The sequence below is a fragment of the Mesoplodon densirostris genome, chromosome 9 (assembly GCF_025265405.1).
Source record: "Mesoplodon densirostris isolate mMesDen1 chromosome 9, mMesDen1 primary haplotype, whole genome shotgun sequence".
NCBI lineage: Eukaryota > Metazoa > Chordata > Mammalia > Artiodactyla > Ziphiidae > Mesoplodon > Mesoplodon densirostris.
The window spans coordinates 28,266,259-28,283,342 of NC_082669.1; the positions used below are offsets into that span (position 1 = coordinate 28,266,259).

Sequence of the window (17,084 nt, forward strand, 5' to 3'; positions counted from 1 at the left end):
AACTACTTGATGACCATGAGCACATAGCCCCCAGGCCTCCTGGAGCCTGAGGATCGATAATGTGAAGCCCTGTGACAATGCCCTGTGACCTCTCCATCAGCCAATCAGAGAATTGTGCACGAGGTGATCACATACCCTGCGACACCACTCCCTCACCTGGCTTTATTATTTTTTTTTTTTTCTCACTGCTGTGGCCTCTCCCGTTGCGGAGCACAGGCTCCGGACGCGCAGGTTCAGTGGCCATGGCTCACAGGCCCAGCCGTTCCATGGCATGTGGGATCTTCCCGGACTGGGGCACGAACCTGCGTCCCCTGCATCGGCAGGCGGACTCTCAACCACTGCGCCACCAGGGAAGCCCCCTCACCTGGCTTTTAAAAATGATTTGCCAAAACCCTTCTAGGAGTTTGGGGTTTTTTGGGGCACGAGCCACCCATCTCCTTGCATGGCCCTGCAATAAACCTTCCTCTGCTCCATACTCTGATGTTTCGGTTTGTTCGACCTCACTGTGTGTCGGGCACACAAGCTTGCGCTAACATTTGCAAGCTGGTCTGCAGTCCCGGGCCTGGCACTTCAAGGGATAGTTAGAACAGAGGAATGAGCCTGCCAGAACTGAAGACGGAAGGGAAGTGGGATCTCTGCAGGCTTCACAGGGTCCCGGCCACTGCCAAAGCCATGAGTGACACGGACATGAGCACGCGGAGGAGAGCTTTGGGGCCCAAGGGGTGAAAGGCCACGTGAGGGGCGGCAGGCAGGAGCCCCCCAATAAGGAGCCCCATCAGGCATCTCCTCCTGCAGATCACAGGCATCTTCAGCCACCGCCTACCTGTGACTCATTCGTCAGAGGCTGTCACGGGCTGAATTGTGTCCCCTAAGAATCGATGTGTTAAAGTCCTAACTCCCAGTGTCTTATTGTGACTGTACTTGGAGATGGGGCCTGTAAAGAGGTTATTAAGGTAAAATGAGGTCGTCAGAGGGGACTAATCCAATCTGACGCGTATCCTTACAAGAGGAGGAGATCGGGACATAGACATGCACAGCGGAAAGACCATATGAGGACACGGGGAGAAGATGGCCGTGGACACACCTAGGAGAGAGGCCTCAGGGGAAACCAACCCTGCAGACACCTTGATCTTGGACTTTCAGCCTCCAGGACTGTGAGGAAATAAACTATTGGTTAAGTTCCCAATCTGTGGTACTTCGTTATTGCAGTCCAGACAGACTAATACAGTGGCCCCAGCTGTTGGCTTAAAACACATCATGGAGATCATTCTCTGATTCATTCATTCATTCATTCATTCATGCATTTGTGTGTTCAATGAAGGGTCGGTCACCAGACACCACTATGCATCAGGCACAGGGCAGTTAGATGCTGTCAGATCCTTCACTTCACATCCAGCCAGCAGAACTTTCCAGAGCACACAGACTTGCCAAGGCTGTGCTGGATGCTGAGCCCTCACGGTGTGTTTGTAGAGTTAAACCTTTACCCTCATCCTGTGGCAGCTCGGGCTTCTGGGATCACCCCAGTGAGAGGCCAGGGCCTGAGATAGGTGACTGGCAGTAGGCAAAGTTGGGTGGATCTGAGGATCCCAGAATCTTCCAGCTGGAAGAGTCCCTAGCCTCTGCCCTGCATACCAGGATGTCCCCTTTACCGTCTCTGACACAGGCTCACTGTGCTCAGCTTGAAGGCTTCCAACAATGTGGACCACCCAGCTTCGGAAACGCCAGTCTGTTCTCATGAGGAAGGGCTTTGGCTGGTAGTGAGGCCCTTCTGGAGATTCTGCAGAGGCTATGGGGCACAGGGCGGGAGCGGATGCCCTGGGGAAGCTCCCTGGAGGAGCTGGGAGTGTGCAGCGTGGGTACCCCTGGAGAGGGCGGAGCAGGCTGCAGGCACAAAGCAGGGGCCTTAGTATGGGGGGCAAGGATGGCCTTCCTGAGCTTGGGCACAGGCATTCGAGGACGTGGCCTGGAGCGGACAGCACAGAGACAGAGGTGAGAGCCCAGCTGGAGGATACGAGGTCCAGAGCAAGGAGGGGAACTTGACAAAGAAGTTTGGAGCTGTACCACAGACACGTCTGTGAGCCTTAATTTTCCAATTGGGAAAGTAAGGCTATTAAAACTGAAGTACAGGGCTTTCCTGGTGGTGCAGTGGTTGAGAGTGCGCCTGCCGATGCAGGGGACACAGGTTCGTGCCCCGGTCTGGGAAGATCCTACATGCCACGGAGCGGCTGGGCCCGTGAGCCATGGCCGCTGAGCCTGCGCGTCCAGAGCCTGTGCTCTGCAACGGGAGAGGCCACAACAGTGAGAGGCCCGCGTACCACAAAAAAAAAACCCTGAAGTACAGCCCTGCCCGAGGACGGCTGAGACGGTGCTCCTGCAGCCCTCGCACAGGGTCTCACACGGTGTGAACACCACGAACAGCCTCAGTCGCCGTGACTGCGTGGGATGTGGAGGTTGGCTGGGGTTGGGGCTGAGGGCCGGGTGCGGGGAGAGACCTGGTTTGCTAACTTTGCCTGGTCCCATGGGGTCTGGGGCCAGTCCGTTCTCTTGTTCCCATTTCCAGAGGACATCATAGAAATAAATATTTACCAAAGCAGACAGACCATTGGCCTGGGGCTTTTGGGTTTTGCTTTGCTTTTTTTTTTTTTTTTGCCTTTAAACAGTTACGAATCACAGAAGGAGTCGCTCAGATATTTTATGTTCGCTCAGCAGTTTTCCACCGGGAAGCCTGAAGCACTTTGCAGACACGTGATGCGGCCAGGACTCCCATGTAGGGAAAATCAGGCCAGGCTGGCACCCGTCACTCTGCCTGGCAGGGCCTCTCCTGTCCCTTTTAGACTTCGTGCAGACGTCCTGATTCCACAAAAGCCCAGCAGGTCCACTGGTCACTGTGGGGTCTGCCCGGCCTCCCCGGTTTCCCCTCCCAGGCCTGCCAGCGTGTCAGCTCCTGGCCTAGGCCTTCAGCGACTCACAGCTCAGCACATCCGGAAGCGAATTTCGTCCTCACAGCACCCTTCCTACAGCTCCCGCTGTGTCATTTGTACAGTGTACCACAGTGTCTAGGGCTTGGAGCACAGTTTCACAGTGTTCTGGGCAATCAAGCCATTTTCCGTTGAGGAGGAGACCCTAGCAGGGAGCCCTCCCTCATTGCTGTCCCGCTCCTGAGGCAGCAGCTGCCCCCTCCCTGTGCCCAGGTCCCCGAAGTGCTCACCTGGGGCTCTCGGGGGCTCAGGCCCTATTCCCATATTAGTGCAAAAGCACCATGATAGCGACTTCTAAACTTCCCTCAGTTCTATAACCGAGGAGGTTTCCTTCAGAAGCACCTGGAACTACAAACACTCTGTGAATCAAAGTAAACATTGTCACTTAATTTTATCCAGATTTTATCCCTCAAGAACCATCAGAGGAAATGAGAAAGACCTAACTCTGGGTTCTCTGGGCAGAAAAGGGAATCTGGAAACTTCTCTGCAGGGTCCTGACCAGTTGGTCTGCCCTGCTGGTGATGCTCTCAGGGCAGCACGGCTAACTCCCAGCCTCAGCCTGGGATGCTGCTGGCACAGCCCTGAGAGCAGACAGACAAGACCAGAGAGGATGCTTCTCCCGCCTCCCTCTCCTCCTGTCCCTCTCGCCCCGCCCCCCAGACACACAAGTTCCAGGAGTTACTGATAAAATGGTACTAGTTTACAAAGAGTTAGTCAACATAACGTTCCTTCTAAACATATATTCCTTTGCAAATGAAACATATGATTTATTTATTAAAATGCACGTGCAGCATCTCAGGAATGCATGTGCTGCTCATAGTGAGGGCCTGCCTCACCCCTGGCTGAACTCTGGGTCCAGGACGCCGTTGGTCTGTGTACCAGCCAGAGAGGCAGCGCTGGGACCTGGTCACAGCCCACCCATTACACTTCCCTGACCTCAGGTGGCGTGCTGCACGTTGATCTTGGTTCTGAAGTTTGAGATTGCCCCTATGCTGGACAAGTGCACATACCTACAATAATGATAAAGTCCAACTGATCTGCTTCTTCTTCTACTCGGGTATCTCTCTGCATCGCTGGGGACCTCTGCACCCCCTAACTGGCCACAGCACGTTTTCACGCTCAGTGGGCCCCTCTGTCTTCTTCGCTTAATTGAGAGCTCCCTGGGGACACAGCCTGGAGCCACGCAGGACGCCTGGCTTTGAAATCCTAGAGGGACCAGTTTTTCACTGTGTGGCTTTGGCAAGTTCATTAACCTCTCTGAGCCTCAGATTCCTCTTCTGTAAAAAAGTGGAAATGATCATTGAACCAACCCTACGGAGCCATTGTGAGCACTGAGCATGCTCCGTGCTCTATTTACAGCAGCCTCCAGCACTCATGTTGGCCATAACGGCCACTCCCCTGGCTCCCCCAGGGCCCACCTAGACCTGGAATACGCCCGATACTTGCTTAGGGTAGCGGAAGAAAACACAGCAGCAAAAATCATTGTGCCACAGGCCTTCCACCTCCCCATTAAAGAAAGCTGGCTTGATTTTGTACTCCCTGAATCTTCTGCACTTTGGCCCCTCCTCCCAGAGGCCAAAACCCCCCCTCCCTGAGGTGTGGATTCCAAACCAGCAGATCATCAAAATCACACTGGGGGAGGGGCGGCTAAACAGGCAGATTCCTGAGCCCAGACCTCTGAATTCCTGGGCTGGATCCAGGAATGCACTTTAAAAAAGAAACAAGTAAAGGTCCCCGTTTTGTGTAATTATCCTATGAAAGAGATGTGTATATGTTCAAGAGAAGAGCTTTGTTTTCCTGAAGCATTATTAACCAGTGTTTCTTTCCTGTTTAAAGACGGCCTTTCACTGGGGGACAGGGAAGCCTGAGCATTGAAAACTAGCTCAAGAATTTAGATGGGCGTATTCCCAGCAGATCCCAGGGAAGAATTCTGACCTGCTGGATTCCTTAGCTGAGCTAACTGCATGGGATCAAAGCTCTTGGTGGTCCCCAGCTCTCTGCATGGCTCGCTCATACAGGGGTGGGGTGGGGGGGTAGGGAAGTGGTGGCAGGAGGGGCTAGGAGCAAACCTTTGGCAACTGAGGAAATTTTGACAATCTGAGAGGCGATCCGACACTGAACGAAGTGTGTTGGTTTTCATAGTAGAGGTTTAGAAGGGGCTCAAATAAATACCCGTTTTGCCACATAGGGCAGAAGAGTGTCCCCTAAACCCGCCCTCGGGAAGTCGCCACTGCCCACACCTGGCCACGCTCACTGGTGTGTTACTCTCATGACTTCCTGGGGACCTTGCAGTGGTCCCCAGCCCCCAGCCGAAAGGAACGATGCCAGCTTGCTCAGAAGCTGCCAAACAGCACCCAAGAAACCCCAGGCCCCTCCAGGGCTGCAACCCAAGAAACTCTGGGTCCCCCAGGGTTGCACCTTGAGGAACCCCAGGGCGCCCCAGGATTGACTCTGATACGTTTTTACTCTGATGAGAAAACATAATGTCACCCCCTGTGTTTCCTGCCAGTCTCTCTGCCCCCTTGCGTCTCCACCCAAGTCTTGTAATTCCAGGGAAGCAAGTCATTGACTGGGAGCTAGGAGGTCGGCACCGGCCTGTCCTGGCCACGCCGCTAACCACAGTGCCTGGTGGGTCATTGTCTTCTCCAGCAGCGTTCATTTTTATTTCTAAATAAGGAAATAAATAAATACCCAGCAACGTTGCTGCTTTCCTTCCACTTGTGAACGCTCCAAAGTCCAGCGTGAAGTCTCCAGCCTCTGCCCCACCATCCCTGCCCCACCCAAAGGCCCGATCAAGAGCAAATAATTCCTCAGAAGTCAGATACCTGACAGATGCCCCATCGCCCCTTACAAAAGATGAAGTGTTTCCAGAGGTTGGGGGGCAGAGGCAGCGAAGAGCTGGGCAAGGACCACATGCCACAGACACACATGCCACAGAGGCCGCGGCGCAAGCCCAGCACCCCTCTCCGTGCTCATTCAGGAGTCAAATATCTCCTAAGAAACTCAAGCAGTTGGATAATCTATTGATTAAAATAAAACTTTCTTATGAGCTTTGCAGGCTCCAGGGTTTGTTTTAAGTGGAGACCCCCTATTCTGTAAAGGAAAGCCGTCGTGTGTGATGACCATCCCCACGCTTGCCTGGGCCTGCTGTGAGCCAGGACTTCCTGGGTCCTGCCCACCTACAGGAGGGGAGGTCAGCCGTGAGGCTGCCTGAGGTCCTCAGCCTCCTGGCCACAGCGTGTGTGTCCAGCCAGGCCCCGCTGCTCTTCACCAGATTTGTGTAGGAAGAAGTGATGGAACATGTACGTTTATATACGGAAATGATGGATTTGACTTTCCAATACTGGGGCTCTTGTGTGTATCCGCTTAGTTGAATGAAAGTCCCATTTAAAAAGGTTTGCAGGGCTTCCCTGGTGGTGCAGTGGCTGAGAGTCCGCCTGCCGATGCAGGGGACATGGGTTCGTGCCCCAGTCTGGGAAGATCCCACGTGTCGCGGAGCGGCTGGGCCTGTGAGCCATGGCCGCTGAGCCTGCGTGTCCGGAGCCTGTGCTCCGCAACGGGAGAGGCCACAGCAGTGAGAGGCCCGCGTACCACTAAAAAAAAAAAAAAAAAAAAAAAAGGTTTGCAAACCATGAACCTGAGGTTCTAGCATGCGATTCGTAGGTGAGAAAACTGGGCCACAGGATGGGGCAAGTTGCTAGATGTGGCTCTGGTTTCCGTCTCCAGGCCAGCTGTGCCCCACTCCTCGTCCCCCGGACTCTTTCTGCTCAGTTCTACCCCTTTCCCGGGGCCCGGCTGGGGGCCAGGCCACTTGTCACCTCGGCAGTGGTTATACATTGTTCGAAATCTCAGAACCAAATTTCTGATTGCTCAGCTCTGAGGGCTGTTCTGACCACCCCAAGGACCTTCAGCAAAGGGGGAACAGATTTTGTGCCCCCTTAGTTGCAACCCGAAAAAGTTCAAAGGAAGAAAAAAGTGAAAGTGGCTGTAATAAAAAGACTTTCCTTGGAATGGGTCTTGATTTCGACTTTTACCCTCATGGTGAAGGGCAGGAAGTGAAGAAGTCTTCTCTGCGATTCCATATTAGTTTAACAAACAGCTTATTGAGCACTAATTTCAGTCCTGCCCCCATGTTGCCCAACTCCAGGCTCCATGACCCCACGGAGGAGCCCAGTGACCCCCGGGGACCTGGGTCTACCTTCTGACACCTGCTCTCCCAAATTAAGCTACTTTCTTTGACTACCACTTGACCCCCAGAGGAAGGAGGTCATTTCCTGCTTTGGACCCTCCACGGGACGGTGCTGAAACTGCTGCTAGGATTCTACCCAAGAAGGTTGTCAGAGACACAAACTGAGATTTAGGTACAAAAATGTTCCAGACAGCATTGTTTATAATGAGGGGCAATAGAACAACAGGTAAGCACTTACTGAGGACACACCTCAGGCAGGGAGCCATCCGTGCTTTACAAGCATTAACTGGTCTTATCCTCCCAACAGCCCCTTGAAGTAGATGCTATTGCTGTCTACATTTCAAAAGAGGGAAAACTGAAACTCAGAGAGGATGGGTTTGAACTCACCCAGCACTGGCTTCAAGCCTGCTCGACTCTCCAGGGGGCGCCAAGAGGTGCCATGTGACTGAAGTTGGATACATCCATTGAAAAAGATGACTTCAAAGAATTTTCTCAGCAGAAGATTTTGCTCAAACTAAAGTTATTCGGAAAAGATGTGCTTACATACATGAAAATATGCTTAGAAGAAATCTTGGAAGAAGATGTTGAGTGATAACCAGGGTTATCTCTGCGTGGTAGGATTACGGACAATTGTTAACCTCAAGTTACACTTTTCTTTAGTTTTCTCATATTCCACCGTGGACTTGTATTACTTTCATAATGTGAAAAACACCACGACATTTTCCAGTATTTTAAAATGATGCATACTTGTAGGATAGGGCCCCATTAGCTTCTGAGACTTCAGTGGAAAGATTAGAGAAGGGTTGCTCTATATTTCACTACCTCTGTGTAACTTCCTCCAGCCCCTGCTTGATTAAATGTGGAGACTGTTTCTAAGCAAAGCAGATTTCACTTCTCCAAACAAAAGTGACAAGAAGCAGCTTTTTTATCCTGGCCACCTCATAGTGGGTATGCCGAAATTCTTCCAAATAGCATGGAAAGTACCAATGACCAATCTAGATGTCAACCTCTAGGAAAATAATTTTACTTGCCAACCTTCCTTTCTGGAGTGAATCTTCCAACTTGTTCATGCTATTCAGTCCCTAGTTTCTGCTCAGCGTCAGGACCTGTAAGGTCCTGCAGTCAGCAGAGGGCTTCCATCTGTGTCATCAAGGAGCTCAGGGTCCAGACCCTCTAGTGTGCTCAATGTAAGTTTGAGAAGTGCCATTTGTCACAATAATAAACTGCTGAAGATGAGAGTGATTTACTTAGAAAGTCACGAAACAGCAGAATCAAGGTCATTTCTGCAGGAACGTCATGCTCACTCCAGTTCATGTGGATACTTGTGCGTGGGTAGCAGTTAGGGGTCAACTTGCACATAATCCTTGGTGTACCCGTGGAGCGTGGCCATCCTCCTTCATGCCTGTTGTGGTGGATGGAAAGTTTGAGAGTTCAACTAGCATTTCAGACACTGAGGAATGAGCCTGCTCTCTCCAGTGTTCTGTCTAATAGGGCATCAGATGGGAAGAGCAGGTAGACCAGATGACCGCATGGTGTGGCACATTTACCAGGCAGATTTGCTGAGTTCAGGGGGCACTGGCAAGGCACAGAGGAACCCAGGGTGCCATCAGGGGGTCTGGAAGAGAGTTATGGCTTTCAAAGTGACCAATGTAAAGACGGCTCTGGGGCGGGATGTGGCGGGGAAACACAGAAGCCAGCAGGAGACACACAGAACAGGTCAAGAACTGCCTGGAGGGCATTGTCTTCTGCTGGTCTTTCATCTTCTTGCTGAATATGGGCAAGCCTGTGCCACTGGCAGTGTCCGCAGGGGTGACAGTCAACATCCACAGGTGATCACATTTCTGATTGAGTTAGGAACAGACGTGCTAGGTTCCTATTGCTGCCATGTGCTTGCCAACTGTTTACAATTATAAATTATATATTTTTTAGAGAAAGACGACTGGGACAGTGTTATGGGCTGAGTTGTTTCCCCACACACACCCAAATCCGTATGTCGGAGTCCCAACACCAAGGACCTCAGAATGTGACAGTATTAGGAGATGGGGGTCTTTAAAGAGGTGACTAAGGTAAAATGAGGTCATGTGGATGGGCCCTAATCCAATCTGACTGGGATCCTTATAAGAAGAGGAAGTCAAGACACAGACACACAGAGAGGGAAAATGATGTGAGGACACAGAGAGAAGACGGCCATCTACATGCCAAGGAGAGAGGTCTCGGGGGAAACCAGCCTTTAATCTTGGACTTTTGGCCCCCAGAACTGTGAGGGAATACATGTCTTGTTTAAGTTGCCCAGTCTGTGACACTTTGCTGTACAAACATGTAATTCTCTCTGTGTGTGTACTCCATGCCAGACAGTACAAGTTCACAAGAGCTGATTGCTAAACTTTCAGGAATGTTGCCGATTGTTAAAATTTCAAGTTGATAAACACCGGCATCATTAAAAATAAATTATATAAACTTACAGTTAAATGAATCTCATTAAAAATAGGGGTGATAAATTCTCAAAACGAATCACTTCCAAATTATTTTACTGTATATCACTATTATTGGTGCTCTAGGGTGATTTCCATCTGTTTTGTCTGCAGGGTGGAAGCATGTGGTGTGATCTTGGGCATTTCTTCCCAACTTCGTGCTCAGCAGCATCACGTGACTCCAGCCATGGTGGAAATATTTCCACCACGTAAATTGGCAAGTGATACACATCAGGGTTTTACACTTTTTTTCAGAGAGCCAGTTGTTGAGCATTTACTGGTGCCCCATTGGCCTTTCCCTGTCAGTCGGAGCAATCATAATCACTTCCCAGATTCCAGGGAGGGTGGGACTGGTCACATGAACAAGACCGTGTGTGATGAGATAAGTACATGGGGGCAGCCGTCTTTGGGATGCCCGATCTGTCCAGGGATGGTGGAAGGATTGCAGAGGGAGATGAGACATCATTTACACAGACTGGTTCTCTGAGTACCAGGGATGTGGACTCCTCAGTAAACGGCCCTGTTATAATGACGCACTTCACTTTCTGTGCTGAGCGTGGCAGACGCCTTCAGGAGGAGCTTTTCCACGTGACTTCTCCCACCACCAAGTGGTAAACTACCTGAGGGAAGGGCTGTTCACCTTGCAACCCTGAAGCCTAGCACACAAGGTGTGTACTCATTAATTTTTTGTGAGCAGATGAGAGCTCTCCTGGCCATCTGGAAGCTCAACTGCAGCAGTCGGCGCAAATCTTTGCAAAGCTGGAAGCATGAAGCACAGGCAGCGGTTCCGGTGCCAAAGTCTCCAGCGTTACCTTTGTGGGTAGTGTGTCCTTCATGTGTGCACTGTCATCTCGGCAAGGTCCGCAGAGAGCTCAACAAAGCAAGTGATGAAAACTACAGTAAGTGTCTTTAAAGACTTACGCATGCCTGATCACGGATCACTGATCATGGACCGATTTTGCCGGTGCCGCCCATACCTCCTCTCTGCCTATGTGTCCTCCGCCTGGAGCACTCTCACTCCCAGTCTACTTTGTTACCTAACCTCCAGTTTCCCTTCAACACCACCTCTGTCTTTCCTTCTCCCACCTGAGCTGATGTGGAGCCTGGCCCTGGGGCTCCCACTGACCTACTCTGAGCAACAAGTTTACCTGTTAATTTCTCATCCAGACTCATGGGCAAGTGAGATGGCAGTGGGCATGGAGAATTCTACGGGAGCCCAGGAAGACCTGGGGTCCCCCATTGCTTTGTCCCCAGCCCATCCTGGGCTGGCCCCTCCTGGTCACAGAGGTACCCTGGCCTTCACCTAACAATGGCCGAAGGCTGGAGGGAAGGAGATGGGCCCCATGCTTGGTCACACATTAAGAGGGAGGAAATGTCCCCAGAGGCCTGGGAGCAGACTTAACTCGTCTTTCACTCACCAGAGTCCTGCACACGCCCCTCCTGAAGCAGCTGCTGCCCAGGGCAATAGAGCCACGATCGACTTTACAGGACTCACAGCTGGGGCCCTGGGGACAGTGGAGCCTCCAGGCCTGAGGGGGCCAGATGGGCACTGCAGAGAGAGTCCTGACCTCAGTCCTGGAGAGCCCAGCCCAGGTGGGGAGGTAGGACTTGAAGGGGAGCCCCAGAGAAGGACAAATTTATTCCTACTGGCTGCACAAGTTGGGGCGGTGGGTCAAGAGGATACAGGGCTGAACAGAGGAATTATTGGGGCGTGAGGGCACAATAGACAGGCCCTCACCTCAAACAGTATTCATTTTCATCACCAAACTGAAGCTCATTTCTGTTTTCCTTTGTCCCCTCTCTCTCTCCCCCTCTGTCTCTCTTTCTTTCTCTTTCTTCTTTTTAAAAACTCTTTCAGTGCAAGCATTGTACAGAGTGCCAAATATTGACACAGGAGGAATGTTATGTTAACTCTTTTCAGGGCTGGGAATATATTAGACTCAGACCCTTTTAGATTTTTCTCTCAAACTCTGAGCATTTTTTTTTGGTCTTGGTTTTTTTAACAAATGAGGTCAGGAAGTGCCTGAGAACAGACCCGTGCAGATTAATATTCAGAGCTCCATTCTGTAGAAACAGGAAGTGAAGGGTTGTGTAAGAAAACGAAGCTGCCATGGATATGCTTGTGGCTGTTTGAAAAGATCCAGCACCGCTTCAACTTCAAAAATAACTCTGTTCAGTGTAGTCGCAGTCGGCCGTGGGGAATTTTCTGAAATCAAAAGCAGCTGTTTCATCTTATTTAATTATTAGGCTGAGTTTCACAGACTCACGGCAGGAATCACAGAGCCTTGAGATTCCCTGCTTAGAGCAGCCTTATTTTCCAGGATAGAGTGAAGCAAGTTCCTTGATGGCAACTGTTTACATTTGTTCGCTGAGCACCCATGAATCCTCTGAGGGCAGAGGCGAGGCCGTTACTCTGAGCTTTCTAAGAACAGATGACTTTACTGCATGAGCATCGGGTACACAGGGGTGCAGCTCGTCCTCCCACATAATCCTGGCAGAGCCGAGCAGGGCACCCACGGCAGTCCTGCAGGAACGCTTCTCCCTCACACTGAGGTTCAGAGCCAAGGCTTATGTTTAAATTGCATTTATTTTATTGCAGTAAAAGTAGAGCATGTGCACAGTAAAAATTCAAATGTTACAGAAGGGCTATAACGTGAGTATTAGAAGCCCCCTCTCTTGCACCCAAATCCTCAGTCCATCTTTGCAGAGGTTACAGTTCCTAAGTGTCCCAGGTGCATTATCCCAGAATATCTGAGCATGTGTGAGTGTGTGTGTGTGGCATATGTTTTTTTGTTGTTTTTTTTTTTTTTTTTTAGCAGAGCAGCTGAGCCAGGTTTAATCCATTTCCCTTTCACATCACATTCTGGAATACTTTATTTCATCCAACTTGTTACTTGAAGAGTTTTGCTGTTACACATCAGTATACAACGTAGATTTCTAATCATTACAGAGAATACAGAGAACTCAGTGTCCCCTCCTCAGTCTTATGGGCAGAGAACAGATAAAGAGCTTGTCGACTGGTTGCAACTGCAAGGAGCAGATACGAAAACAATTGAAAAGGTAAACTTACAACCAAACACACCATTCCTGTGCTATCATTACAGAGCTGCTTAGCTCTTAATGTATTTGATCTTTGTTTCAGATTCTTGAAGAAGGTTATACACTTTCTGATATTCTTAATGATATCACTAAGGAAGACCTAAGGTACCTCAGACTACGGTAAGAATAGCCTCAAAACACTTTGTGGAACAGAAAATGACTTTTTTGGTGTAATTAGGCTTTTAAGTAAAGCAGTAGAAAACAAAGTGCAGGTAACTTTCCCCCCTTCATTAACGTTAACTCCCTTTTCTATGGTTCAGTCAGAAAAAAAACTACCAACCTCACTCCAAACTCCGGAGTTTTTCAAGGTTAAAGTTGGGGAAAAGCTGAGAGGGGGCACAAGCTAAAGGCCCAGTAGAAAAAGTCAAGAGACGGGTCTGGCTGGGAGTGGAGTGAAGAGAGAGACATGAGATGCCAGTGGGCTACACCCAAACCCTTCTTTCTTTAACTTGCACCCTGCCTTCTCATCCCCATGTCATCGTAAATAGCCTGCTCTGCACAGATGCAGCAGCACTCCCGTACAATACCTCTCAGGCCATGTCCCGCTCCTGCTAAGGCACACGTGTCACCTCCATATGTGAAGAGAACATACTCCTATTTTAGTTGTTTTCAAGTTAGGGATTGCATTTTTAAGACTAGACAGCAAATCTAGACCAGTCTGGAAGGATATACTATAGCTTTTGCCATAAGGGCTCCTAAAGAAGTATTCTGCCATGTTGCTTTGAAGTTGTCTTCTCTTACGACTCTCTGAAGAAGACTCCTGTTTGTTTCGTAGTGCTGGTCTCCTCTGCAGGCTCTGGACTACAGTCTCCCAGTACAGAAGACAGGCTCAGGGGGGCCCGGCAACCCAAGATGAGGCTTAATCAATCAGCTAAGCCAGGGGACAGAGGGAGCAAAGAGCTGACAACATACACACGAATTCTGCTGCACTTACACAAGGAAAACACCACTTGTTCAATGAACAATTTAAGAACTTGAAGTTTTGAAGAATTATGGAAAAAATTTTAACCTTTTATTTACCAACATGTTTTCAAGGTGAGTAGAACTTGTATGTATTGTGAAAACAGTGATTGTAAAACCTGGTCCTGACATCCCAGAGTATTAGGGAATCCTTAAAAATGAATTTTTTTTTTTTTGGCGGTACGCGGGCCTCTCACCGTTGTGGCCTCTCCCATTGCAGAGCACAGGCTCCGTGGCCATGGCTCACAGGCCCAGCCGCTCCGCGGCATGTGGGATCTTCCCGGACCGGGGCATGAACCCGTGTCCCCTGCATCGGCAGGCGGACTCTCTACCATTGCGCCACTAGGGAAGCCCTTAAAAATGAATTTTAATTTACTTCAATGGAAAAGTACTTGCTGGAAAGGTGAAACAACAGGTGTTGAAAGTAACAAAAAGGCTGGGAATCACTGTTTTAGATTATACATTCCATACATTACTATTAACTGGAATTGCACTTAAAATTCAAAAAAGATAAAATTGCTGAGAAAACCATAATTCAAAAAGAGACATGTACCAAAATGCTCACTGCAGCTCCATTCACAATAGCCCGGAGATGGAAACAACCTAAGTGTCCATCATCGGATGAATGGATAAAGAAGATGTGGCACATATATACAATGGAATATTACTCAGCCATAAAAAGAAACAAAACTGAGCTATTTGTAATGAGGTGGATAGACCCAGAGTCTGTCATACAGAGTGAAGTAACTCAGAAAGAGAAAGACAAATACCGTATGCCAACACATATATATGGAATTTAAGAAAAAACATGTCATGAAGAACCTAGGGGTAAAACAGGAACAAAGACACAGACCCACCTGAGAATGGACTTGAGGACATGGGGAGGGGGAAGGGTAAGCTGTGACAAAGCGAAAGAGAGGCATGGACATATATACAGTACCAAACGCAAGGTAGATAGACAGTGGGAAGCAGCCGCACAGCACAGGGAGATCAGCTCGGTGCCTTGTGACTGCCTGGAGGGGCGGGACAGGGAGGGTGGGAGGGAGGGAGACACAAGAGGGAAGGGATGGAGGAACAGATGTACATGTATGACTGATTCACCTTGCCACAAAGCAGAAACCAATTTAAAAAAAGATAAAATTGATAAGAATATGCCTTGTATTTAATGTTTGATATGAATGTAAATAGAAAACTATTAAGAAAATAGCTTCATATTTATACTGAATGTATAAATGGAGAAAACTAAGTTATTTGGCCTTAAAATGAAGTAGTCTTATTTAAAAATCGAATTGTCCTTCCACCCCTGCCTGGTTATAATAAATATTGTGTTTTATTAAGGAGAGAAATGATGGTTCAGTGTGAACAGGCTTTAGCACCGACATGCACACGAATGGGGACGTGTGTGCACGCTAGGGTACACCAGGTAAGCTACTGGGCACTGGGAGGGACAGGACCATGATCTCGCCCCACAAAAAAGGTGGCAGAGTTGGACAGGCATATAAGGAATTGTTTTCCTTTTAGTAACTAAGAAAGTATTTGTTAAACTAGTATACAACTAAACCAAATAGAACTATTTTAAAGAAGTAATTTGAAGGAGGGTTAAGCAAACTCTTATTACCTATTTTCAACCTACATAACTAAATAACCTTTATAAGATCCATACTATCCTTAAGCTATAACATTAAAAGACATTGTATCTTTTAATGCAACACTGTACAAACCACATGCAATTACACTATCTATCTATCTAAATCTACACTTTCTTTCTATGGGTTTTCTTCCTCCTTAACACAGTTGAGAACCCAAAGCATTCCTTACAGTTGCTGCCGAATAGCCCACTGAAGGTGTAACCATCTCGCATTAGCTGATGGACTTAAACTTGATCCACTGGTTTGCACCCCGGACTTCAAAAGGCGGATCGCTGCAGTGGATGTGACAGCCGAGTTCTTCCAAAGGTGGTTCAGGATCAGCTGTAGCAAACTGGGCAGCATCCTCAATTTCTTTCCTCACTTCAACATCAATTTCCTTTAGTTCTTCAACACTGGCAAGATTGCTGTTCACCATCCTATCCTTGAGAAGCATGATAGGGTCACTCTTACTTCTAACTTCCTGAATTTCTTCTCGTGTACGGTAACTGACTCCAGGATCACTCATGCTGTGTCCATGGTAACGGTAAGTCTGCAGCTCCATCAGTATGGGCCCCTTTCCAGATCTACAATAGGCAGCTGCAAATCTTGTGGCCTCCCGGACACACAGGATATCCATTCCATCTACCCTCAGCCCAGGAATGAAGTCGCCTCTCTTGTAGTAATCAGTGCTGGCTGCTGCTCTCTCCACAGATGTTCCCATCCCATAGCGGTTATTCTCACAGATGAAAATACAAGGCAATTTCCACAAAGCCGCCATATTGTAAGCTTCGAATATCTGACCCTGATTAGCAGCGCCATCACCATACAAAGTCAAACAGATTTCATCTTTTCCGTTATACTTACAGGCCAGAGCAATCCCAGCTCCCAGGGGCACCTGAGCTCCCACGATGCCATTGCCCCCGTAGAAGTTCTTGGCGTACATATGCATTGATCCTCCTTTTCCTTTAGCACAACCTCCTCTTCGTCCTGTAAGCTCTGCGAGAATTGCTCGGACAGAAAGCCCACGAGTAAACGTAAAGCCATGAGCCCGATACGCTGTGATCAGATGGTCTGCGGGGTTTATGCCGGCCTCCAGGCCCACACAACAAGCTTCCTGACCATCACACAAGTGACAGAAACCACGAATAATTTTCTGTTTATATAGCTGATCTGCTTTTAACTCCATTCGACGAACAGTCTGCATCATTCTGTAGTATTTGAGCCCATCCTCCCTGGTGAGCACCGCAGTGACAGGAGGGCCCTCTTCCAGCCGGTGAAGATCACATTTCTTAATTTCAAATGTAGCATCATTTGCAAAATTACGGGATGCCACCAGCACTCTGCTTGCCGGCTTCTGGGCGACGCCCGACAACACGCAGGAGACAGCGGCGAGCATCTTCCTCATGGAGTGCGGGCCGTGGCGGCAGCGGCGGCTCCCTACGACCCAAGCAGCGCGGCCCAGGTGCCTCCAAGTCTCCTTCAGGCTCCCGGAGTGGACGCTACCACTCACGCCAGCACGACACGACGGAGACGTCATACGCCTCGCCGGACCGCGGGCCAACCAGAATGGCTCCCAGGGCGTGCCCCGCCTACCTGAGAGGCCCGCCGCCGCCCATTGTGTGTCACAGCCAGAGGGCGAGGCTGAGGGCGCATATGTTTAATATGTATGTATAGATAGATACCTGTATATGCGGATGTACTTGCACACATATCCATTTGCATTCAGAAGTAAATATATATATACCTATAAATACAGTGC

General features: G+C 49.2%; 1 protein-coding gene across 1 annotated transcript; it reads right to left on the minus strand.

The window, feature by feature from the left end:
• Positions 1-15,418: 15,418 nt before the first annotated feature.
• On the minus strand, positions 15,419-16,807 carry LOC132495986 (pyruvate dehydrogenase E1 component subunit alpha, somatic form, mitochondrial-like). The gene has a single exon (XM_060108107.1). The coding sequence runs from the start codon at positions 16,728-16,730 to the stop codon at positions 15,558-15,560; it is 1,173 nt and encodes a 390-aa protein (XP_059964090.1). The 5' UTR covers positions 16,731-16,807; the 3' UTR covers positions 15,419-15,557.
• Positions 16,808-17,084: the final 277 nt, after the last annotated feature.

Bases quoted from the DNA above. Each gene is read 5' to 3' on its own strand.
- LOC132495986 (XM_060108107.1), bottom strand. From the start codon at position 16,730: ATGAGGAAGATGCTCGCCGCTGTCTCCTGCGTGTTGTCGGGCGTCGCC.